The sequence below is a fragment of the Acomys minous genome (genome assembly GCF_964271855.1).
Source record: "Acomys minous genome assembly, chromosome: 9".
Taxonomy (NCBI): Eukaryota; Metazoa; Chordata; class Mammalia; order Rodentia; family Muridae; genus Acomys; species Acomys minous.
Window position 1 is genome coordinate 40326931 of NC_140490.1, and position 24693 is coordinate 40351623.

General features: G+C 46.3%; 1 protein-coding gene and 1 pseudogene across 4 annotated transcripts in view; one reads left to right on the forward strand and one right to left on the reverse strand.

The window, feature by feature from the left end:
* The window catches only part of LOC311605065 (small ribosomal subunit protein uS2-like), a 986626-nt pseudogene that overhangs the window by 322925 nt on the left and 639008 nt on the right, over positions 1-24693 (forward strand). The gene's annotated exons all lie outside the window — the stretch shown is intronic.
* ZNF346 (zinc finger protein 346) overlaps positions 2352-24693 on the reverse strand; it is a gene marked incomplete at its 5' end in the record, with an annotated part of 28913 nt that continues 6571 nt past the window's right edge. The window contains 6 exons of one of the 3 annotated variants that reach the window (XM_084795823.1): positions 2352-4901; positions 9369-9462; positions 13855-14040; positions 19676-19820; positions 21729-21821; positions 23393-23496. In XM_084795823.1, coding sequence (XP_084651949.1) covers positions 4814-4901; positions 9369-9462; positions 13855-14040; positions 19676-19820; positions 21729-21821; positions 23393-23496 — 710 coding nt within the window. In that variant the 3' untranslated portion in view covers positions 2352-4813. Of the gene's footprint in view, positions 4902-6665; positions 6763-9368; positions 9463-13854; positions 14089-19675; positions 19821-21728; positions 21822-23392; positions 23497-24693 lie in introns of those variants that run through there. The other 2 variants (XM_084795821.1, XM_084795822.1) reach the window with 2 other exon arrangements.

The window sequence follows — 24693 nt, forward strand, 5'->3', positions numbered from 1 at the left end:
CACAAACAAAACAACAATAAAGCACACCTTACTCCTAACCCCAGCTAAGTGGCTTGAAGCCAGAGTTTCTCTGTCACAATAGGTAAGTGCTGTATCTCTGAGGTGTGCCTCCAGCCCCTAGGCAGAACTCTTCACTGAAAGCATCTAGGCACAAACAGATTCAGGGAAAAGTCACAATTAGCAGATTCTGGGGCTGGGGTTGGGCCTGGCTAGATAGGGTACTCATCAGAAATCTGCTTTTCACTTATTTCCTTCGAGACAGGGTTTCTCTGTGTAGCCTTGGCTGTCCTTGAACTCACAGAGATCCTCCTGCCTCTGCCTCCATTAAAGCGTGAGTCACCACACTCGGCTTCTTCTCACTTGTTAGCTGTTTTCCTTTGTGTTGCTTTCATTCTCAGGCAGATTTCCCTACACATTGGGAAGGGTAGTCACTAAGAGCTCCAAATTTATGTCCTGATTGCCTGAGCTGGGCAACAGGCTTACTCTGAGAAATAGAGTGGGAACACTCTCCTGGACCACAAGGTGTAAGAATGAAGCAGAGATGGGTGGTGGGTGGTGGGGGGTGGGGTGGGCAGGGCAGAGAACAAGAGGGTATGGAAGCCTGTGTGGTGGCTCGGTACAGGAATTCCAGTACTTAGGAGGCTAAGGCAGGAGGATTGCTGTGAAGTTGAAGCCAACATGGGCTACATAATAAATTCAAGGCCAGCCTGGGCTACATAGTGATACCCTATGTCAAAGGAAACAAACAAACAAAAAAAGCAAAATATAATGTGGTGGCGTGTGCTCATTATCCCAGCATCTGGGAGGTAGCCCAGGCTACGCGAGACTCTATCATAACCTGAAGTAAAATAAGAAAAGCATCCCAAGCCAGTCAAACATCAGGTTACGCCTAGTTAGGTGGCTAATACTGCAGCCCTTCAAGTGTAATGGTGGCAGGGTGAGGCAGCCTTTCAAGTACAGGCAGCAGCTTATGGAAGGAAAGAACTGGAAGCTAGCCTGTGATGGTTCAGGGAACTTAAAATCCCAGAGCTCGACCTCTGAATCTCATGGGAGAAGAGAACTCCTGCAAGTTGTGCCCTGGCCTCCGCATATGCCCAGGGGCATGCATGTGCCCAAATAACCGTAATAACAGTAAGAAGTAAAAACAATATTTAACACTTGGGAGGCAGAGGCAGGTGGATCGCTATGAGTTCGAGGCCAGCCTGGTCTACAAAGTGAGTCCATGACAGCCAAGGCTACACAGAGAAACCCTGTCTCAAAACAAAACAAAACAAAACAAAACAAAACAAAACAAAACAAAAAAGGACAATATTTAAAAATAAAGTAATTGGGAGCATGGGGTCAGATTTTTCCAAGACTGCTTGGTAGCTCGCCTGAGACATGCTCGTGTATTTCCTGTCTTGAGGGTTAAGTAAATTATTGAACACAGAGATTTAGGAGAAATCTGCCTAATTCTCTTTGGCATTAAATTAACACTAAGGTACTGGGGTTGGTGTTCCCTGTCCAATAAATTTAAAAAGAAAAAGAAAAAGGGAGAGGGATGGCCTGTCTTCCACCTAGTGGCCAGCATGGGTTACTGCACTATAAAGTTGACCCACTTTCACCATGGTTGACCTGGAGAGTGCTAAAGCAGGATGCATGGTCTTTGTACTTAAGGCTGGGTATAGGCAGAGACTCTGAGGTAGCACAGTTTCACATGCAGGTGGATGCTAACTAACCTAGACCACAGGGCCCTGTGGGCACAGACCAGGTATCTGAACGCTGACTGGTTCCGGAGCCTGAGCTCCCTGCTACTGCCTCTGGGAGACCTTCCTGGGCCACTGGAGCTGTGGGCAGGAGCTCTGTCTGTCTGATGCTCATCTGCTGTGTGTGGCCCTAGGCTAGTGAATTCCACATGTGGTCTTAAAAAGAATGCTGAGAGTAGGCTGGGTATGGTAATGCACGCCTTTAATCCCAATATCAGGAAGCAGAGGCAGACGGATGGATGTCTGAGTTTGAGGCCAGACTGGTCTACATAGCAACAGCCAGTTTTGCTGTGGTTGTTTTGTTTTAATGCTGGAAGTAAGAGTACCCTCTATTAGGGGAATGGGCCCCTGGTACAACTTCCGGGTTGCCATCAGAGCCACCAGCTTTAAGGGACAGTAACACTACTCAGGACAGATAAGAAGTGGGACAACTGGGACCTTTACACACCAAAGGGAAGAACACCAACCATTTTGGCTAAAAACATGTGCCAATCCCTTCATCCCACTTCTGAGTGGAGGAGTGCACTCACCAAATGACACAGAGTAGAGGAGTGCACTCACCAAATGACACAGAGTAGAGGAGTGCACTCACCAAATGACACAGAGTTTTTACAGCAGCTTTATTTGGGATAACCCTCAAGGAGAAAAGACACAATCATTCAACAACACAAAGGCTCCATTGTGACTGATTTGAATAAAGGACTACTAAATAGCACTAAAAAATGAACTTCTCGTGGTGGCGCACGCCTTTAATCCCAGCACTTGGGAGGCAGAGGCAGGCGGTCTCCGAGTTTGAGGCCAGCTAGGTCTACAGAGTAAGTTCCAGGATAGACAGGGTTACATAGTGAGACCCTGTCCTTAAAAAACAAATCAAACAGCCAAACAAAACTTCTCACATATACAACAACATGGATGAAACCGGATGTGGTGGCACAGGCCTATCATCCTGGAACAAGGGAGGTAGAGGCAGGAGGATCAGCACTTTGGAGCTAGCCTTTCAAGTCTGAGACCAGCCTGGGCTACACGAAACAAACTAGAAAACAAAACCTCAAAAGTTATACAGACCAGACGTTCATTTCTCGGTCTTCTCATACTCTAGCTGTTAGTGTTTGCATCTTGGGCATCCCATGTGCCACATGTAACTCCCCAACTCACAATTTCCAAGTGTGTGAGCTCCCAAAGGGCAAGAGTGAGCCACTTCTAGGGTTTTCACACCAGCAGTGCTGAACATGCAGCTGGAGACTGCTGAAACTAGACAAGGAAGTCTTACAGGACAAGGGCTCGTGTCCTTTGTGGCCCCAATCGTGACCTTACCCTTCACTTCCTTACCTGTCATCTTTACTAATTCTGACAGACTGGGGTGCACAGGGTTCTAGGGAGACCATTAAGGTGGCCCACAGTTGGGAAGCCAAAAGCTGAGAGCCTACTCTCGAGTCAAAAGCCTCTCACAGCAGGCTAGGGGTGGTGTGCTACAGTGAGCTGGGGCTGGGGCTGTGTGGCTGGCCCATCTGCATCAGTTTCCAAGGCTGTAGTTACACTCTTCCCCTGTCACTTCTGAGCCATGGAAAAGGCTCTCTCAAGGACCACAAGGCCTATGAGAAATTCTGTGGAAACTACGATAGTTCTGTAAAGCGAGCAGGAAAAGGACACCTGTCTTTAAGCAACGCCACCCAACCACTCACATAACCCGACCTTAAGACACAGCATCCTGACATGAGGTTAATGGAGAGCTACCCTGAAGGGCATGCCCTGGAGACAGCCTTATGGACACAGCTTTCACCCTGGCCTCCCCGTAGTCCTCTACTCGGTAGCTAGATCAAGTATCTCAAGAATAAATGGGGCCCTGCATAAAAGACGGGTGGCTGGGCTTAGGGCTCCAGGGAGACTTTTCCTGGGGTGAGATCACTACTGAGGGCACCGAGGCTGACTGTGTAGAGATATCTATCATAGTAATGTCAACATGGCTGTAAACCCCAGGGCTGTGTGACCAAAGGACAAATGGTTAAGCCCTGCCCCATCCCTATGTGTATCCAACAGCATTAACAAGTGAAGCCATTTTATCTCCATGACAAGGAGCGTCAGGGTACTTCCTGGAAGTTATGTGAAAAACCCACTCCTACTTGTGTCCCAGTGGATTCCAGGACACAGAACAGCAGCAGGAAACAGTCAGCTTAGGGCCTGGGGACCCTTTTCCTTGCTGTGGAACCTGCACCACTTCTACATTCCTCCTCAGGGCCCCCTGGCTCCTGGGTCCCTCAGAATCTCCTTGACGATGACAAAGGAAGGACAGCACCACAGCGACCTGGGTGGGACAGCCCACTACACAAGGGCGCAGAACTAGTCAGGTACCCTTTGCATAGGTGGGCAGGAGGCAGTTTATCAGGACACAGAATCATCAAGGAACACAGCAGGTGGGAGGCTTTCTCGTATGACCCTGGGCAGAGCACCTCGTGATGAAGGGCAAAGGCCCCCTTTGGTGCTTCCCAGGATTCCACTGGGCACTCAGGTCTCCTTAAGCCCCAGCTGCTGCAAACACCTAGCACCACTTGGGAACTGGAGAGAGGGACAGCAGAGATGGCAGTGCTCTGCCAGGAGATGTCATGGCAGGATCTATATCAGGCAAGCCTGTACATCTGAGGGTCAGAGAGTGACACATTAGCTCCAAGTTTCTACAGGCAGCCACTCCAGTCTATTGTGTGCTGTCCTGGCAAAGTCTCCAGGAAAGCTCCAGTTTCACAGAAGCGGCAGGAAGTTGCTCCCAACTGACCTTGAGAGGAAACACAGACACTGGGAGTGCAGCACATCCACCCAGAGGGGCTGGGAAGGCTAACCACTAAACCACCACCTCAGGTCTTCTCAAAGCCCTGTCCCTTGTCATGACCTGTAGGGCCACGCTAACGAGGAAGGGCAGGAGGAGCTTCATCCGGGCCCAGTCAAAGGCTGGCTGCAGCCCAATCTGGTCCCACGCCTCCATATTCTTCTGATATAAGAAAGGAGGAAGAGGAGGCCAAGGGTCACTGGGAGCTGGTGGTGGCTGTCCCAACAAGGCTGACCAGGCACAAACACTTCTAGTCTTCCACTGTGCTTGAGTCCTTTGGAGTGGATTGGGTTTGCACTGCCATCTGGCTCACGGGTGACACCACTGTTTTGGGTGACCTGTGGTTTGGGAAGAAGGAAGACACACGCTGAGTGTAAGTGGCATGCCTATGACAGGACACCCAGGAGCTTGTTCTAAAGGTACTACGGTTTTCCTCCCATACTGGGGCAATGAGCAGGGTGACACCCCTTCAGTGAGGGCAACGAATGCTAGGGTGTTGTCCCACTTCAGCCTCTTGTTAATTCTGCACAGCAGGAGCAGCACCCTCATTTCACATACAAAGCTGGACTTCAAAACAAAAGACTGAAAATGTTGCCTAGAAATTTGTGAAATTTAGGATACACAAAGGAGAAAAACCACCCATGATTTTTCTATTTGTTTCCCAGAACTTGGCTTGTTTTGTTTTATATGATGATCTTAAGTTGCACTTACTTTTCTTTTTTTCTTTTTTCTTTTTGTTTTGTTTTGTTTTGAGACAGGGTTTCTCTGTGTACCTTCATTGTCCTAGACTCGCTTTGTAGACCAGGCTGGCCTCAAACTCACAGCGATCTGCCTGCCTCTGCCTCCTGAGTACTGGGATTAAAGCGTGCGCCTCGCCTGGCTGCATTTACTTTTCATCAACCATAATTTCCTTTGTGTGTGTGCAGGTCAGAGGATGGCCCTGGGGTCATTCCTTAGCGCTTCACATCTTTTAGACACAAGGTTCTGTGTCGTCTTCCCCACCCCCACCCGATTGGCCTAGAACTTGCTAAGTAGGCTACGTGGGCTGGCCAGTGAGCTCCAGGGATCCCCCTTTCTGCCTTTCCAGTGCTGGGATTACAAGCATATAACCCCACATCGGGCTTTATTTTTGTTTGTGTTTTTGAGACAGATTTGCAAGTTGTCCAGGTTGACTTGAATTCCTGATCCTCCTGTCTCTACCTCCCAACTGCTGGGATCACAGGTTGTTCACCATGCCTGACTGTTTGGCTCCCGACTTTTTTTTTAGACACGGTTTCTCTGTGTAGCCGTGGCTGCTGGAACTCACTCTGTAGACCAGCCTGGGCTTGTTCTCAGAGATCCAGAGATCTGCCTCTTTTTCCCCCCTTCTTTTTCAATTTTCAGAGACAGAATCTCATGAACCCATATTGACATCCAATTCCCTACAGGGTAAAGGCTGACCTTAAACTTCTGGTTCTCCTGACTTCACTTCTCAAGAGCTGGGATTACAGGCACCTGCCATCCAGTCCACATTATTTCTTTAAAATCATTCTGTGGGCTGGAGAGATGGCTCAGAGGCTAAGAAGCTTGGCTGCTCTTCCAAAGGTCCTGAGTTCAATCCCCAGCAGCCACATGGTGGCGCACAAGCATCTGTATAGTAAGATCCATTTCTTTTTTCTGGTGTTCATGTGTACATGCAGACAGAACACTGTATATAAATAAATAAAAAGCAACAAACAAAAAATCATCCTGCCTATACAAAGTAAGGTTATTTTGTTGTTGTTGTTGTTTTTCTGAGACAGGGTTTCTCTGTGTAGCCTTGGCTGTCCTTGACTCGGTTTGTAGACCAGGCTGGCATCGAACTCACAGCGATCCACCTACCTCTGCCTCCCGAGTGCTGGGATTAAAGGTGTGCACCACCATTCCTGGCTGCAAAGTATATTTTTTATATGTTTGTTTTTAGACAGGGTTACATCTGACTCAGGCTAGCCTTTAGCTTGTTATGTAGCTGAGGATGATACTAAGTATTGATTCTTCTGCCTCCATCTCTCAAGTGCCAGGATTATAGGCATGCACCAGCATGCTTGGCAAAGTATGCTTACAATAAACAAACAACAAACAACAACAAAGACAGGGTCTCACTGTGCAGCCCTGGCTAGAGTTGTGGGGTAGGCTAGTGCTGAACTCCCAGAGATCAGTCTGCATCTGCCTCCTGAGTGCCTGGTGAAAAATAAGATTTTTTTGTTGTTGGTGGTTTTTTGTTTGTTTGTTTATTCCCAAGACAGGGTCTTGAAAAATAAGATTTTAACTGCTAAAGTGGTGCATGTCTGTAATCCTAGCACCTGGGAGGCAGAGGCAGGTGGATTGTTATGAGTTTGAAGCCAGCCTGGTGTAAAAAGTGAGTCCAGGACAGCCAAGGCTACACAAAGAAATCTTGTCTTGCAAAACAAAACAAAACAAAACAAAAACAAACAAACAAAAAACCCCAAAGCCCCCAACAACAACAAAAAACAAAAACTAAAAACAGTAACAGAAAGAAACCAAACTAACCATCCAACCAACCAACAACCCATCCTCCCCTGCTTCTCTCCCCCCAAAAAAATTAAAACAGAGAAAAGAAAATATTTTAACTGTTAAGTTTCCAAGACTGAGGGCCTCTACCACAAAGTTCACTCTGCCCACAGGGCCCTGTCGCACCTGGAAGATTCTCGCCTCTGTAGCTTCTCTACAGTGGACCGTGACTCTTCTGACTCTGACCCACCGCTGGAGACTGGACACTGTCTGACAATATGGATGCTTGGCCTGTTTCCACGTCTACAAAAGGGCTCAGTGCACTAGGGACATTACTCTTGGTTCCTATTGTGGCCTCAGGATCCAAAATGGCCTGCACATAATATGAGCAAATATTTGTTTGTTTGAGAAAGTCTCATTATATGGCCCGGGGTGGACTAGAACTTACCTAGCTGAGCCTGGCCTCAAAGTGTGCTACAATTCTAGGAAAGAGCCACTGTGCTCAGCTTATGCACCTGTTGGCTGAGCGAACAATTATCTTTGGGGCTGGAACGTTTATCTTTGGCTTAGAGGCTAAGCATGTGTTCCGCTCTTGCAGAGAACCCATGTCTGGAGGGCTCATCAATGACTATAACTCAAATTCCAGGGGATTTGATACCTTCTTATGGTGTGCATACACACACACACACACACACACACACACACACACACACACGTACACAAACATACACATATACAATTAAAAATATAGTAAAAAAATGTATCTCTTTTTAAATGGAGGAAATGTTTTCTTTTTAAATATTTATTTATTATGTATACAGTGTTGTGTCTCCATGTACACCTGCAGGCCAGAAGATTAGAGATGATTGTGAGCCACCATGTGGTTGCTGGGAATTGAACTCAGGACCTCTGGAGGAGCAGTCAGGGCTCTTAACCTCTGAGCCACCTTTCCAGCCCACAGGAAAATGTATCTTAACAGTAAACTTATTTACAGCACACCTCACATGCTGACGCTGGTCCTTACTCCATGTAGTAGTAGGAGAGAAAATGAACAGTTTGGGACCAAAAGGGTGTAAACTCTTGTTTAACCTGGAGTTAGGACCCCAATAAATTGTAGTTTTACAGAAATAGTAGAGGCTGGAAGAGATTTATCGATTTCCCAAGGTCACAATAGTAAACAAACACACACACAAAGCACCAGCTCTGTCTCCCTTCCATCCGGACTTGCCTGGCTTGTTACACGGCTCATGCTGGCTTCCATTTCTCAGTCTTTCTCTTTAGCTTCCCAAATACTGGGCCCATTGTGTGTGTGTGTGTGTGTGTGTGTGTGTGTGTGTGTGTGTGTGTGTGTGTGAGTGACTGTGAGTGGACAACACAAATTTCAAGTCTGAATAGCTCCTAAATTCTGGCTGGCTCCAAACTGTAGAAACTAAGCTGCTCAAGTGCGTTGAAACACTGAGCACAAGGGTGGCACTCACCAATTCCCTTGTGAGGGCTGTCACAGCTTTTTCTGACAGGATCTCATGCATCCCAGACTGGCCTCAAAATTGCATTATTTGAGGGTAATCTTGGGCTTCTGGTCCTCCTTCCACTCCCTAAGTGCTGGCAATACAGGTATGTACTACCACACCCAAAGCAGCTTTTATTGGCACGTTGCCTGTTTAGTGTCTGCTGCTAGAGTGTAAGGAGTGAGAGCAGGACTTGGTCTGCTTTGGCCAGAACTTGGGTGTTACATGGCATCTGACAGTAAGCTGAGGGGGGAGCGCCTGCACACACTGCTGATTGAAAAAGAGGCCTCAGGCCGGGCGTGGTGGCGCACGCCTTTAATCCCAGCACTTGGGAGGTGGAGGCAGGCGGATCGCTGTGAGTTCGAGGCCAGCCTAGTCTATGAAGCGAGTCCAGGATGGCCAAGGCTACACAGAGAAACCCTGTCTTGAAAAATAAAAAACAAAGAACAAAAAACAAAAAACAAAAAAAAAAAAAAAAAAAAAGGAAAGAAAGAAAACAAGGCCTTAGACCAGCTGGGGAAACCACGATTCCCTAATCAGGCTGCTACAGGCCGGGACATCCAGGCATTCTTTGAAACTACAAAGCAAATCATCTCTGCAACTCTACTGAAACTTTCAGTCTAGCCAGTCCAAACGCTAGGAGAAAGCTGTCCCTAGCCTAGGGAACCCAGGAGGCACTTCCTGTCAACTGAGTTATCTTCTGTTGATGGAGAAAAGGCTCCTGCATTCCATTTAAGCGGGGAACTACCTGACTCAGAACCCCAGACTCCTGCTGGAGACTCATCAACTTCAAAGGATGTTACTCACTGGTTCTTGTGTTTGAAGCCACTGACGTGAGCTTGGTACTGTTCTATGGAGTTCAGCACTATTTTACACGTCTTGCAGGGATAGCCTTTCCCAGCTGAAACACAGCAAAAGGAAGAGAGTTGGTTACCAGCAGGAGGGATGGAGGAGCACAGCTTAGCCCAGAGCATGCGGAGCCCTCCTGCGGACTGATGGCTGGGCTGAGCGGCCCTGATGGAATCCCGAGGCCTGGTGTTCTAGAGGCAAGACTGGGGCTGAGTGGAGAACACAGCTCAGTGGTAGAGGATTTGCTTAACACGCACAAGGCCCTGAATTTCATGTCCAGCATTGAAACCAAGGCAATGATAATGATAATAAACCACACAAACCTCTCACAAAGCTGGCTTTCCATTGTCTTTTTTGTTTGTTTTTCTTTTTCTTTTTTGGGGGAAAGGATTAAAGGCGTGAGTCTGGCTTTTTTAATTTTTATTTTATTTTATTATTATTTTTTGAGACAAGGTCTATGTAGTCTTGGCTGTCCTGAAGCTTGTTATGTAGACAAGGCTAGCCTCACACTCACAGAAATCTACCTGACTCTGTCTCCTTAGTACTGAGTTAAAGGCATGTGCCACCCTGCCTGGCTTCCACAGTATTTTGAAAACCAAGAGCAGCAACAGCAGTACAGGCTTGCAGTGGCACACATTCTGCCGCTAAGCGTGGCCTTCTCTGGATGTTAGCATTACATGTGCGGCTTGTTCCCTGCATCCTCTCAGCATAGGCCCCACCATGCAGTCCAGACGGCCCTTGACCTTGAGATCGCTTGGCTTCTGCCTCCTGAGTGTTGGGTTACAGTGCACAGCACCAAGCCTGGGTCAGGTTACAGTGCACAGCACCAAGTGTTGGGGTTACAGTGCACAGCACCAAGTGTTGGGGTTACAGTGCACAGCACCAAGTGTTGGGGTTACAGTGCACAGCACCAAGCCTGGGTTGGGTTACAGTGCACAGCACCAAGCCTGGGTTGGGTTACAGTGCACAGCACCAAGTGTTGGGGTTACAAGGCACAGCACCAAGCCTGGGTCAGGTTACAGTGCACAGCACCAAGTGTTGGGGTTACAGTGCACAGCACCAAGCCTGGGTTGGGTTACAGTGCACAGCACCAAGCCTGGGTTGGGTTACAGTGCACAGCACCAAGTGTTGGGGTTACAGTGCACAGCACCAAGCCTGGGTCAGGTTACAGTGCACAGCACCAAGTGTTGGGGTTACAGTGCACAGCACCAAGTGTTGGGGTTACAGTGCACAGCACCAAGCCTGGGTCAGGTTACAGTGCACAGCACCAAGTGTTGGGGTTACAGTGCACAGCACCAAGTGTTGGGGTTACAGTGCACAGCACCAAGCCTGGGTTGGGTTACAGTGCACAGCACCAAGCCTGGGTTGGGTTACAGTGCACAACACCAAGTGTTGGGGTTACAGTGCACAGCACCAAGCCTGGGTCAGGTTACAGTGCACAGCACCAAGCCTGGGTTGGGTTACAGCGCACAACACCAAGTGTTGGGGTTACAGTGCACAGCACCAAGTGTTGGGGTTACAGCGCACAGCACCAAGCCTGGGTTGGGTTACAGCACACAGCACCAAGCCTGGGTTGGGTTACAGTGCACAGCACCAAGCCTAGGTCGGGTTACAGTGCACAGCACCAAGCCTGGGTCGGGTTACAGTGCACAGCACCAAGCCTGAGTCGGGTTACAGCGCACAGCACCAAGCCTGGGTCGGGTTACAGCGCACAGCACCAAGCCTGGGTCGGGTTACAGTGCACAGCACCAAGCCTGGGTCGGGTTACAGTGCACAGCACCAAGCCTGGGCCGGGTTACAGTGCACAGCACCAAGCCTGGGTCGGGTTACAGTGCACAGCACCAAGCCTGGGTCGGGTTACAGCGCACAGCACCAAGCCTGGGTCGGGTTACAGTGCACAGCACCAAGCCTGGGTCGGGTTACAGTGCACAGCACCAAGCCTGGGTTGGGTTACAGTGCACAGCACCAAGCCTGGGTCGGGTTACAGTGCACAGCACCAAGTGTTGGGGTTACAGCGCACAGCACCAAGCCTGGGTTGGGTTACAGTGCACAGCACCAAGTGTTGGGGTTACAGTGCACAGCACCAAGCCTGGGTTGGGTTACAGCGCATAGCACCAAGCCTGGGTTGCAAACCCTGCTTTAGAAGATGCAAGAAATCTACTCCTCAACTTGAGGCCTTAATTGTTACTCACAATAGGGTTAATTTTAATTCATTGATATAGAATTTTTAAAAAAAGATTTATTTATTTAATTCATTATGTATATAGTGCTCTGCCTGCCAGTACAGCTGCAGACCAGAAGAGGGCACCAGACCTCATTATCGATGGTTGTGAGCCACCATGTGCTTGCTGGGAATTGAACTCAGGACTTCTGGAGGAGCAGTCAGTGCTCTTAACCTCTGAGCCATCTCTCCAGCCCTGATATAAAATTTTGTCTATTGATACAAAGTAGGTTTAATTTTGACATATTAAAATAAAATTCAAAGTTAATATTATCTTCACACATTATATTTCTACTCTATTATGAGGTATTGTACATATACAACTCAATTCCTACATGGCTGCTATTGTAAACTGTTTAGGATAATTAAGTAATACAAGCCAATTGTTGATCTATTATAGTCATATCAAGTATAAAAATATACATGCTAGGTTTAACAAATATGATTCTATAGGTAGATATGGTAAAATAGTTAGATAAGGTCTTCAAAAATCTCAGAGACCTACAAAATATGACATTTAAAAATATTTTTATTATTTTAAGAATTCTTTAAGAATAAAACAGGTTAACTCCTGACAGCACCCAGCCTCCATAAAAAAGATGATGAACATTAAAGAATCTCCTTGTAGAAATGGCTTTGAGTTTGACAAAACAGCCACTGGACAAAAATGTCCTTGTTTCTTGCAAAGACAAAATTCTGCCTAAAATGGGCAAGCTTATATACAGACAAAGTTGACGGCCAGCCTCTGCCAAGACAGGGTAAATAAGTCTTCAATAGTTCCTACTTCACAAATATGTCTGGCTGGGCCAAAAGGCTAAAGATGATGCTCCAACATTATAGAGAGTTTTAGGTGATTAGTTAGACAACAAACTGTCTCTGTCTTTTTTTCATTTTGGAAGCTGCTAACCTGCACTTCCCTTTTACTCAGGGAGTTAAATTCATTCCTTCTCAAGTTTTTTATGGGGTTCAAGACCAGATAGTTAATTTTAGTTTTGTTTTTTGTTTTTTGAGACAGGGTCTCTCTGTGTAGCCTTGGTTGTCCTGGACTTGCTTTGTAGACCAGGCTGGCCTCGAACTCACAGAGATCCGCCTGCCTCTGCCTCCCAAGTGCTGGGATTAAAGCAGTGGGCCACCACGACCTGTGCAGATAGTTAATTTTAAAATTAAACTTAGTTGTTTAGAAATTAAAAAGATACTTTTAAATCTAGACAGATACTTTTAGGTTAATAGATTTAAACTTTAATAGATGTTGATTTAGGTTCAAAACTTTAGATTTACCAAGATAAAATAGATAATATTTTCTACAAGGTTGCCAAATTCATTTTTATTAAAAATTAGGTATGTAGGTCTTACCTATTGGTTTTCGTAATTTTTCACAATTGTACTTACGTTATATAAAAAAATGGCCTTTTTTATTTAGACAGAAAAGGGGAGATGTTGGGGGATGGTCTGATGTATTTTGATGCTAATTACTACTTGCTACCTGTATGACCCACCTTTTGCTTAATTAAAAAGCCATCCCATCTGGGCAGGGCAGGAAATAGGTGGGGCTAGGAGAGAGAGGAATTCTGGGAAGCAGAAGAGAGACCACCACAAGGAGGAAGAAGAAAGGACGGCAGGGAGGAGAAAGAGACACCTGAAGGGAAGAGAGGAAAACCGCCATGGGTTAGATAGAGGAGAAACACATGGCCTGTGTGGATAGAGAATCCAGCCCAGATAAAGAACATTAACAAGTATTTGGGACTGGGCGTGGTGGCGCATGCCTTTAATCCCAGCACTTGGGAGGCAGAGGCAGACAATCACTGTGAGTTCGAGGCCAGCCTGGTCTACAAAGCAAGTCTAGGATAGCCAAGGCTACACAGAGAAACCCTGTCTCAAAAAACCAAAAAAAGTAAAAAAATAAAAAAACAAGTATTTGGGATTATGGATGGGAGGTAACTTGATAAAAGTTATTAGAAACAGATGGCATGGGATTGAGGCAGGGATCCCATGCCTGCCCGCTAGGGGAGGTGGTTTAGAGGATTGATATCTGCCCTGCCCCAGGTTAACTAAGGCTTTTTAAAATATAACATGTATCTGTGTCTTAATTGATCGCTAGCCGGGCCTACAGATAATACAGGTAATACAAATAATTTTAAAAACAATAGCACACACCTGGGTTGTCCAGGGAACTCTAGTGCTCAGTCCCTGGTCCAGCTTTGCCTGAGAGCTGGGCCCTCTTACCTGGTAAGTCAGAGACAGCAGGGTCCGCCAGCCGCCCATAGTGTGCCATGAGTTTGAGCTTCGTCTCCTGCTTCCTGTGTCTCTTGCCCATATAATGTTGTTGAGCCATGGCAGGGTCGTTGAACGTTGAGTGGCAGAGGCTGCAGAATTTGTCTGGGTCTAGCATCTCTCTATTCTGGTGCAAGGCTAAGGTGGAGGCCACAAGGAAAGGTATTGTAAGGTGTTTCAACAAAGCTGTGGTGAGAGAGTCCAAACAGAAACAATGAAGAGACAACCCAGAAGGCACCGGACTTTAGAGTATACTTGGAGCGAAGGAGAGGCAGCGTCACCCATCACACTTGGAGATGTGGCACTGGCCGTAAGCTCTCTCTAATTGGAAAGGTGGTGAGATCCGCGTGAGTACAATGGACAACTATCTGTCTGACATCGTTAGGCACATGAGCCCTAATGTTTTCACACTCTGAAGGGGCTCTGAACTTGTGCTATCCAGTTGCCAAATTGTAACAGGCCAGGTGTGCATACTTGCAATCTCTTTGCCCTCAGAAATCCTTGGAATTTCAAAGTGTTAAGAAATGTGACTATTTCATTTCCATCCTCAAAACACCTCAGTTACAGAGCTGAAGTAGAGACAGGCAAGCAGAGTAAGAATGCCTTTTATGGGCTGAAGAGATGGCTCAGAGGTTAATAGCACTGGCTGTTCTTCCAAAGGTTGTGAGTTCAATTCCCGGCAACCACATGGTGGCTCACAACCATCTATACATGAGGTCTGGTGTGCTCTTCTGACACTCAAGCAGAATTCTGAATAAATAATATCTAAATATATATAAAAGAGAAAGATTTACTTAAAAAAAAGAATGCCTTTTATTATGTATTTGTTTGTTTTTGTTATTTGAGAAAGGGTCTTACTATGTAGTTTTCTGGATGCACTAAAATTTAAGATATAAACAAGGCTGGGATTAAACTGCGCGCCACCACACACTAAACTCTAGGTAATGAGAGAGGGAGATGGCAGTAACAATCACACATTTTGTATATACATTTTCTTTTAGGGCTCAGAAGCACTCCAATGCAGTAGCATCATTTTGCCACATTACAGAGAAGACTGATGCTTAGACAGTAAAACTGATTTGCTCAAGATCACCAAGTTAGTGGGAGACCCTGGACTGTGTGGCTCTGGCCCATCGTTTTATGCAGCAAGTAGATCTGAAGGCCAGTGCTGATGCTTTGCTCTTCAGGAAACGTTCCTGACTCTGCTTAAAGAAGCCAATCGGTCAAGGGTTAAAGAGTTGGCTCAGCAGTTAGTTAAGAATGCCTCCTGTAGCCGGGCGGTGGTGGTGGTGGCGCATGCCTTTAATCCCAGCACTCGGGAGGCAGAGGCAAGCAGATCGCTGTGAGTTCGAGGCCAGCCTGGTCTACAAAGTGAGTCCAGGACAGCCAAGGCTACACAGAGAAAGAAACCCTGTCTGGGGGGGGGGAGGGGGAAGAATGGTTCCTGTTCTTCCAGAGGATCTGAGCTCAATTCCCAGCATCCTTGTCAGGTGGCTCACAAATGCCTTCAACTCCAGTTTCAGGGGCATCCACTGCTCTGGCTTCTTGCAGGCGCGCGCACACACACACACACACACACACACACACTTTAAAAAAGGAAAACAAATCTTTTCTTAAAAAAAGAAACCAGCTAGTCAGAGGCTGGTGTGTGTGTGTGCATGCACATCTCCCACAGGTCAACATGGGTGCTGACTGTTAGCCATGACCTAACAGTTCATGTGGTCAGTTGGAATGGTATTGACCTAGCAGCCACTACTGCAGACAAGAACCTGAGCCAGTCCCAGCTGTGGGAGAGGGGTGGGACGGCAGAGCTCACGGAGGATGGTTCTACATCCTTCTCCATCTCTTACCACTGGACACTGAGGATTTGTAGTAAGCCAGACAACATTCACTAGTCACATTTTCTCTGGCCACAGGCTTTGTTTCAGCAACTCATTCAGAAAGTGGAGTACATGTAAAATAGTTTATGGGAATCGCCAGTCTGTGGTATTGAGTGAAAAAACAGATGACAAAACTTTATATTTCCTTTTTCTTTCTTTCTTTTTTTTTTCTTTCTGAGACAGGGTTTCTCTGTGTAGCCCTGGCTGTCCTGGGCTCACTTTATAGAGCAGGCTGGCCTTGAACTCAGAGATCTGCCTGTCTCTGCCTCTTGAGTGCTGGGATTAAAGGTGTGCGCCACCACGCCCAGCTTGTCTACTCTATTCTTACAAACCAAAGAAAAAGGGAGAGAAAAACATAAGAATTCAAGATTAGAACCATTAAGTGTTTTGTATGATGGTTAAATTATGTACAAAAACTCTGTGATAACCTGGGGGGATGTGTTTTTCCTTCATGTGTGGGTAAGTGTACATGGAGCAGGGCCTACAGAAGCCAGAGGTGAAGGCTCCTCTGGAGCTAAGGTTACCAGGGGTTGTGAGCTGCCCCACTGGGCGCTGGGAACCAAACTTGGGACCTCTGCAAGAGGAGCACACACTTGTAACTGCCAGGCCATTTCTGTAGCCCCAACACGAGGAAATGTTATTAAATGAAGAAATAGATATGGAGGTTGAATATATTATGTAATATGGTCATGTCAGTGTTTCTGTGTAATCTATATAAATATACTAGAATTTTAAATTGTCACCAACACACACACATATACATTCACACATAGATACATGTATGTTAGCATGTCATGTAACATAGACATGTTTGTTTGCTTTTTTTTTTGGAGACAGTGTTTCTTGGTGTAGTGTTGGCTGTTCTGGACTCTCTTTGTAGAACAGGCTGGCCTCAAACTCACAGTGATCCGCGCCACCTGCGTCTGCCTCCCAAGTGCTGGGCTTAAAGGCGTGCACCACCAGTGCCCGGCAACATTGCCTCCTCATAAGTCAGACTTGGGTGGCATTTTACTTGCTTCTTTGAATGTTTTGCACATTGGGATTGGAATTATACACATATGTGCATCACTTTTACAGAAACAGAAATTATGTGTTGTATGTTTACATGTACATATCTGGATTCAACCTGGATGAACAAAAAACAAATATAAAACAAGCAGATATAGAAATACACAGACTATACAGGTTTATAAGAATAATAGGATGCTAAAGGTTGATAGCACTTAACTTGGAATGGTAAAATTATGGAAATTCCTTTTCAATTTATCTAGTTTTCTACAGCATGCTTGTTTCACTTTTACATTAGGTAAATGCTTAACTTCAGGAATAGAGTTATAATAAACTCACAAAGTATTATGGACATATCTTTAAATTATAAGAATGAAAAGTAACAGCAGAATACAAATTTTGGTGCACTAACTGCAACACAGATTTCCATGTGGCAAAGGCTGAAAGTGAGTATGGGAATAGCTTATGGTTTAGAGCAGAAGGACAGGGGGAAGGCGTGGGCCACAGAATCCTTCCACTTGTGGGAAGGTAAGCCATGACATTTTAAAGTCAGTTATAAGATATGTTTCCTTGGCCTAATGCTTTGTGTTCTATTGTTATTAGTGGCACACACTTTTGACAAAATGAATCAATACTCATCTAAGTCAGGAAATCAACCATAAGCAAGGTCAATGCTATGCTCTAGAGCAGTGACTCTCACCTTGTGGGCAGAGGCTCCTTTGGGTGTCAAATGGCCCTTCCACAGGGGTCACTTCAGACCATCAGAAAACACAGATATTTACATTATGACTCATAACAGTAGAAACTTAGTTATGAAGTAGCAATGAAAACAGTTGTAAGGTTGGGGTCACCACGGCATGAGGATCTACACTAAAGGGTTTCAGCATTACAAAGGCTGAGACCCACTGCTCTAGATATGCCTTCCTGACTACTGGCTGCATTTATGAGGGGTTCCAATCACACTTGGTGACAATAATGATGACAGCTGTCGTTTACTGACTACCTGCTAGATCCTCGATTTGGGGGGGGGGTTGCCCTTTTTTTATGGTGCCATACAGGCCAGGCTGGTGTCAAACTTGTAGCCCAAGACAGCACTGAACCCCTCACCACCCTGCCTCCACTCCCCAGTGCTAGGGCTGGAAGTGTGCACCGCTCTATCTGCCTGTGGTTTTGTTTTGCTTTGTTTTGGTTTTTTGAGACAGGGTTTCTCTGTGTAGCCTTGGCTATTCTGGACTCACTTTGTAGACCAGGCTGGCCTCGAACTCACAATGATCTGCCTGGGATTAAAGATGTGCGCCACCACACCTAGCTGCCTGTCCATGTTTTTAGTAATTGTCTTCACAAGCTCCAAACAGGTGACACTGATGCTTTACAGGTGCAGAAATTCACACACAAACGGTAAATACAAGTGCCAGGACTTAAATCTGTGCTGTTCTGACTTCAAAATCTATATTCTATTGTTTCACACCATGAGTAACTACATTTGGGTATGGTAAGAGGGTAAAACTGGGGCAGTTAAGAGCACTGGCTGCTCTTCCAGAGGACCCAGGTTAAATTACCAGCACCCACATGGCAGCTCACAACTGTCTGTAACTCCAGTTCCATGGGATCCAACACCCTTACACAAACAAACACATGCAGGTGAAATATTAATAAACATGAAATAAAAATAAAGCTTTAAAAAAAAGGGGGGGGGTGCTGGAGAAATGGCTCAGAATTTAAGAACACTGTTCCTGAGTTCAATTCCCAGCAACCACATGGTGGCTCACAACCATCTATAATGAGATCTAGTTCCCTCTTCTGGCCTGCAGGTGTACATGTAGGCAGACTACAGTATAAATAATAAATAATAAAAAAAGAGGGCATAACTATGAGTAGATTTTACCATCAAATTTTCAAAACCTTCTAAACCACTATTGTCTTGTTTCAATGATGAAGTAAAACAGAAGGATCAAAAGTTCTATCAATAATGTGGTCTTGGTCCAAAATAAAACACAAACACACACACACAGAGTGAAACAGAAATCAAAGACATCTCATTCTTGACTAATTGCTGTTAGCCTAGGTTAAAAACCTCAGGATTCAGGGTTAACAGGATGCAAGTGAAGACAAGGTCCATGGCAACAGAATAAAAAAGGCTAATTGTGATGTCGGTGTTGGGTGGATTTGCTGCAGCTGTGACAGCTTGCCAGCCTGCCCGGCTTTAAAGCCACACCCCTGCCTTTAGAACAGGCAGCTTTGGTGGGTCAAAATGAGCATAACCTGAGCCCATTAAAAAAGCCCAGGATTAGCTGCCAACTGGCAACACTTAGTAGTAGGAGCAGGTGGGCGGGGAGGGAAGGGAGATTAAGTGGGAGAGGCAAGCGACAGAATGCTCACGGTTTGCACAGGCCTTTGGCACTCCTGAGTTATAATTACTGGTCAGGACAAAAGCTTGGGCTAAGAAACCTCTATAGAAGATCGGATAGACCCACACAAAGGAAAGAAAGTAAAGCGGACACAAGTTGGAGTCCGAATTTCAATGAAGGAGGGTCTAATATGGTGCCTATGTATTTTGAGTCAGGGTCTCATGTAGCCCAGGTTGGCCTTAAACTCACTGTGGTAGCTGCCTCCACCTTCCGAGTGCTGGGATTACAGGTGGCACCATATGTGGTTTATGCAAGGCTGGAGACGAAAGCCAGACCTTTGTGCACACCAGGGAAGCACTCTACCAACTGACTGACATCACCAACTCTTACTTGGACTTTTCAGGGCTCTCAAAAGCCTGAAAAATCTGAGGCTCCAGACTGCATTCTGAGGCCCCAGTGAGCATTCTGGAAGCACCTGGCAATGGTGCCCTGAGGACGGGAGGGGATCCCCACAGCACTAGTCAGGAAAACCAGTACCTGCCCCCTTAGTGGACTGCTGCTTCAGCTTTAAGTTCTTTGCGTGGGTCTTCCCCAGGTAGTGCGACTGCGCCACAACAGGGGAGGAAAAGGTCATGTTACAGACGGGGCAGCAGAGGTTCTTGTCTTTGCTTCTGCTGCTCTTCTGGTTGGGAGAGAGAACACAGGTCTGGTCATGCCACTGCCCATCCAGGGGGTCCCCAGTGCCCACGGGCTGGTGGCCATTTAAGACCCCCTTCCCGTGTTAACCACAGCATACCTGTACAGACTTCATGCCAGGCTCTATGCATAATTCCCCATTTTATTCTGCTACTTCCTTGTTTGCTTGTGTTCTTCCTACTGTCTAGAATGTTCCTTTTCATTCCTGGCTGGCATTAATTATGTCTGCTATCAGCCACTCAATGACTGAACAACAGTCACCAAGCCCCTTCCTATGTACATATCCGGAAGAATCTACCCTGCTCCTCACCTGTGTTCCCCGAGGGCATCACTTCTATTACACCTTTGCCACCCTAAACTGACAGCATTATAGCTTAGAGGGCATTTATGTGCAATGTTGGGTGTGGGCAACTTTGCTTCCTGTCCTTGCACCTGCTGTGTCTAGCACACAGTTTTGAGCCCAGGGTTCCATGTGTTACTATAGCTATGCTAGAAAGTGTATTTCAATCTTCCCAAGAAAGTCTGCCCTCTGAATAAGGTGTTTCCTCCACATTTCTCAGTCTTCACACTGCAGACTTTTGTTTTTGTTTTTCAAGACAGGGTTTCTCTGTGTAGCCTTGGCTGTCCTGGACTCACTTTGTAGACCAGGCTGGCCTCAAACTCACAGTGATCCGCCTGCCTCTGACTCCCAAGTGCTGGGATTAAAGGCGTGCGCCACCACCGCCCAGCTCACTGCAGACATTTTGCGGTTGCTAATTCCTAGCTGGTGGTGGGGGCTGGGATCTCATCTGAGCTACTCAGTCATCTGAAGAACTGATGTGACTGAATTGCAGAAAGGTGAAATGATCTTGTCTTTCCGGGTCTAACTATAAGGGTAACCAGGAGGTGAGTTCTGGAAGGGACAAGCAGGCCCCTTTAACCACTGGCTACTGGAAACAGGAACAGCAGTCTGGAGAGTGACCTCTTATGGAGTGAGCATTCACTGGGGACTGAAGTTTTATCTCATGACAGTAGAGAGGCAGGGATCACCTCCACTTTAGGCATGAACTTCAGACAGGTTAAGTGACTTTGTCAAGGCTATCCATCTAAGTTAGAGCCATGCCCACTGACTTCTCACTCACAATGTGCATAATTTGTGCGCATGATTTCCACAGTTTGAAAGTCACACTACACTCAAGGAATTAGGGCTTATGTCAGCGCTTTTTTGGGGGGGGTGTGTGTCTCTCTGTGTAGCCTTGGCTGTCCTAGACTAACTTTGGCTAGCCTTGAACTCACAGTGATCTGCCTGCCTCTGCTTCCCGAGTGCTGGATTAAAGGCATGCGCCACCACGCCCAGCTGGTAAATTTTATACTAATTCTGAGATTAAAAATAAATGTAATTGCCTCATAATTAGAGAGGCACTGATTTTGCTCATTTGTTCAGGTCAAATGCTAAAAGTTTGTTTTTCCCCACAACTCAAGAAAATTAGCTTCACCTGCTTCACTGAACCTCTGGGTGGTAAGATCTATTTCCCGACCTGCTACTGTTCAACAGGTTCTGAGTTTGGTGCTGTTTTATAAGTGTTTTCTTGAGTTAGAAAAAAATCCTAGAAGGTAGCTATAATTTTTTTTAAGACAGTTTCTCATGTAGCTCAGGCTGGCCCCAAACTTGCTATGTAGCCAAAGATACCCTTGAACTACTCATCTTGCTGCCGTCACCTTCATGTGCTTTTGTTACATGTGCACAGCACTGTGCTTGGAAGTATTCTAGCTTTTAACAGAGGAAGAAATCAAGGCTTGAGTTATGAGACTTGCTGGGGTCTGCAGCCAAGTCAGTCTGAACCACAGCCCACGCTCACAGCACACCCATCTGCTTAGCAAGCAAGCAACAGTCTCAACAAGGCAGCTGCATTACCTGGTCTGAGTCTAGTCTCTTCACGTCCCCCTTTAGTGTCTCCATCCCGTGGATTGCTAGGTATCTCTTCACTTTGTTGGCATGTTTTTTGCTCTGCAGGAACCCAGGAGAAAGATCAAAGATAAAAAATGTCATTTCTAGCCGGGCATGGTGGCGCACCATTTAATCCCAGCACTTGGGAGGCAGAGGCAGGTGGATCACTGTGAGTTCGAGGCCAGCCTGGTCTACAAAGTGAGTCTAGGACAGCCAAAGCTACACAGAGAAACCTTGTCTTGAAAAACAAAACAAACAAACCAAAAAAAAGGCATTTCTTAATCCCAGCTCTTGGGAGGCAGAGGCAGAGGCAGAGGCAGAGGCAGAGGCAGAGGCAGAGGCAAGTGGATCTATGTGAGTTCAAGGCCAGCCTGGACTACAGAGCGAGTTCCAGGACAGCCAGAGCTGTTACACAGAGAAACCCTGCCTCGAAAAACCAAAGAAGAAGAAGAAGGAGGAGGAGGAGGAGGAGGAGGAGGAGGAGGAAGAAGAAGGAAGAAGGAAGAAGAAGAAGAAGAAGAAGAAGAAGAAGAAGAAGAAGAAGAAAGAAAGAAAGAAAGAAAGAAAGAAAGAAAGAAAGAAAGAAAAATGTCATTTCATAGAGAAGGTGCTCAGGCCATGCCAGATTCTCACTTGATTCATCCTCACAAAAACTTCAGAGAAAGAGAAACTGGGGGAAGGGAACCTGGCTAACTGAGTTCCTGCTGTGTTCTAGACCCTTGGCATGCTATTAAATTTAACCTTCAATACCGGGTGTGGTGGTAGCGCACACCTTTAATCCCAGGAGGCAAGTGGATCGCTGTGAGTTCGAGGCCAGCCTGGTCTACAAAGTGAGTCCAGGAAAGCCAAGGCTACACAGAGAAATCCTGTCTTGAAAAACTTTTTAAAAAAAAGTAAATTAATTAATTACTTAACGTTTGACAATCTATGAGGATACTGTGATTTTTTTTTTTTTTTGATTTTTCGAGACAGGGTTTCTCTCTGTAGCCTTGGCTGTTGTGGACTCACTATGTAGACCAGGCTGGCTTTGAACTCACAGCGATTCACCTGCCTCTGCCACCTGAGTGCTCAGATTAAAGGCGTGCTCCACCACGCCCAGCTGATACTGTGATCTTACACATGAGGAAGCGGAGGCCAAGAATGGTAAAATTTCTTGCATAAAATGAGTAAGAGCTGGATTCAAACTCAGGTCTACATAAAGCCAAAACTCATACTTCCTGCTGTATCAAGCTGTACAGAAAGATCTACATATAATGATCGTGATTTGGATGGGAAAGATGAGATTCACAGAAAAAGTCAATCTTCAAGTCACAAGCAAACATGCATGAAAGCAGCATCTGGTAGCTATGGAAGAATGAGCCTTCACAGTGGGAGACAGACCCAGAAAGTACATGCAAGGCTACCGTAGAATGGACACTGGAGCTGGAGAGATGGCTCAGAGGTTAAGAGCACTTACTGCTCTTCCAGAGGTCCTGAGTTCAATTCCCAGCAAGCACATGGTGGCTTGCAATCATTTGTAATGTGATATAATGCCCTCTTCTGGCAGGCAGGCATACATGCAAGCAGAGCACTATATAAATAATAAATAAATCTTTTGAAAAACTAGAGAGAGAAAGAAAGAAATGGCCTACCTGGTAATGTGCCAGCTTCTGAGACTCAGATATCAGCATGGCGCAGCAAACTTTACACTGGGTGTTGGTGAAGAGACACTGGTTCTTCTGGATCATGTGCTCCACTACAGAGGGAAAAGAAAGCATGCAAACTGACAGATGTGACTTCAATAGCACTGTCTCTAATCAGTCTCAAACACAGGCACCAAGTAACAGGATCCATACTAACGCATGTGCAAATCTCTATCCTTCATGTCCACTGTGCTGTGACTCACGCTATGCTTGCAAACCACCTGCATTGTGACGTTTTGTTTTGTTTTTTTGGTTTTCCATGACAGGGTTTCTCTGTGTAACAGCTCTGGCTGCTCCAGAACTTGCTCTGTAGTCCAGGCTGTCTTGAACTCATGGAGATCCACCTGCCTCTGCCTCCCAAGTGCTGGGATTAAAGGCGTGTGCCACCACCACCCGCTGTGACTTATTTTATATAGGCCAATGTTCTTTACCTAGTCACATATCGCTGATGTGAAATGATGTTGTTCCACCCTACCCATGAATTTCCGGCTGAAGGGATCCTTCTGCCTCAGTACATGTGACAACTATTGTGCCCGTACCATCATGCACTGTCATCTTTTAAAGAAGTGTAGGTGGGGGCTTATGAACAGTTTTAAAGCAGGATGTGGAGAGGTCCACCTTTAATAAAAGCACTCAAGTGGCAGAGGCAGGTGCGTCTCTGCGTTCAGGGCCAGCCTAGGCTACAGGGTATGTTGCACACTGTGCAGGGCTATATAGGAAGATCCCATCTCAAATGATGACAACATCAATGACAGTTTTAATGTAGACTTAAGCACTAGGGGAGAGACAGGTATGCAGGAAAAGGACAGTGCTGCCCAAGACATGGGTATGCGTTCCTTATGAGACAGCTGCACAATTGAGTTAAACATTATTTAGCTGGGCGGTGGTGGCGCACGCCTTTAATCCCAGCACTTGGGAAGCAGAGGCAGGAGGATCGCTGTGAGTTCGAAGCCAGCCTGGTCTACAAAGCAAGTCCAGGATAGTCAAGGCTACACAGAGAAACCCTCTCTCAAAAAACCAAAATAAATTTTTAAAAAATTACTTTATAGGCACCAGCCAAGGACAATACAGGCGGTAAACCTTAAACCCCTACCCAGATCTAGACAATGGACAGAACACTCTCCACAGTAGAGTGGAGAGTGGGATATTACTTTCTCACATACTCTGGTGCCTCACCTTTGACCATGTCCCCTGGAGGGGGAGACCTGGTGGCACTCAGAGGAAGGACAGCAGGTTACCAAGAAGAGACT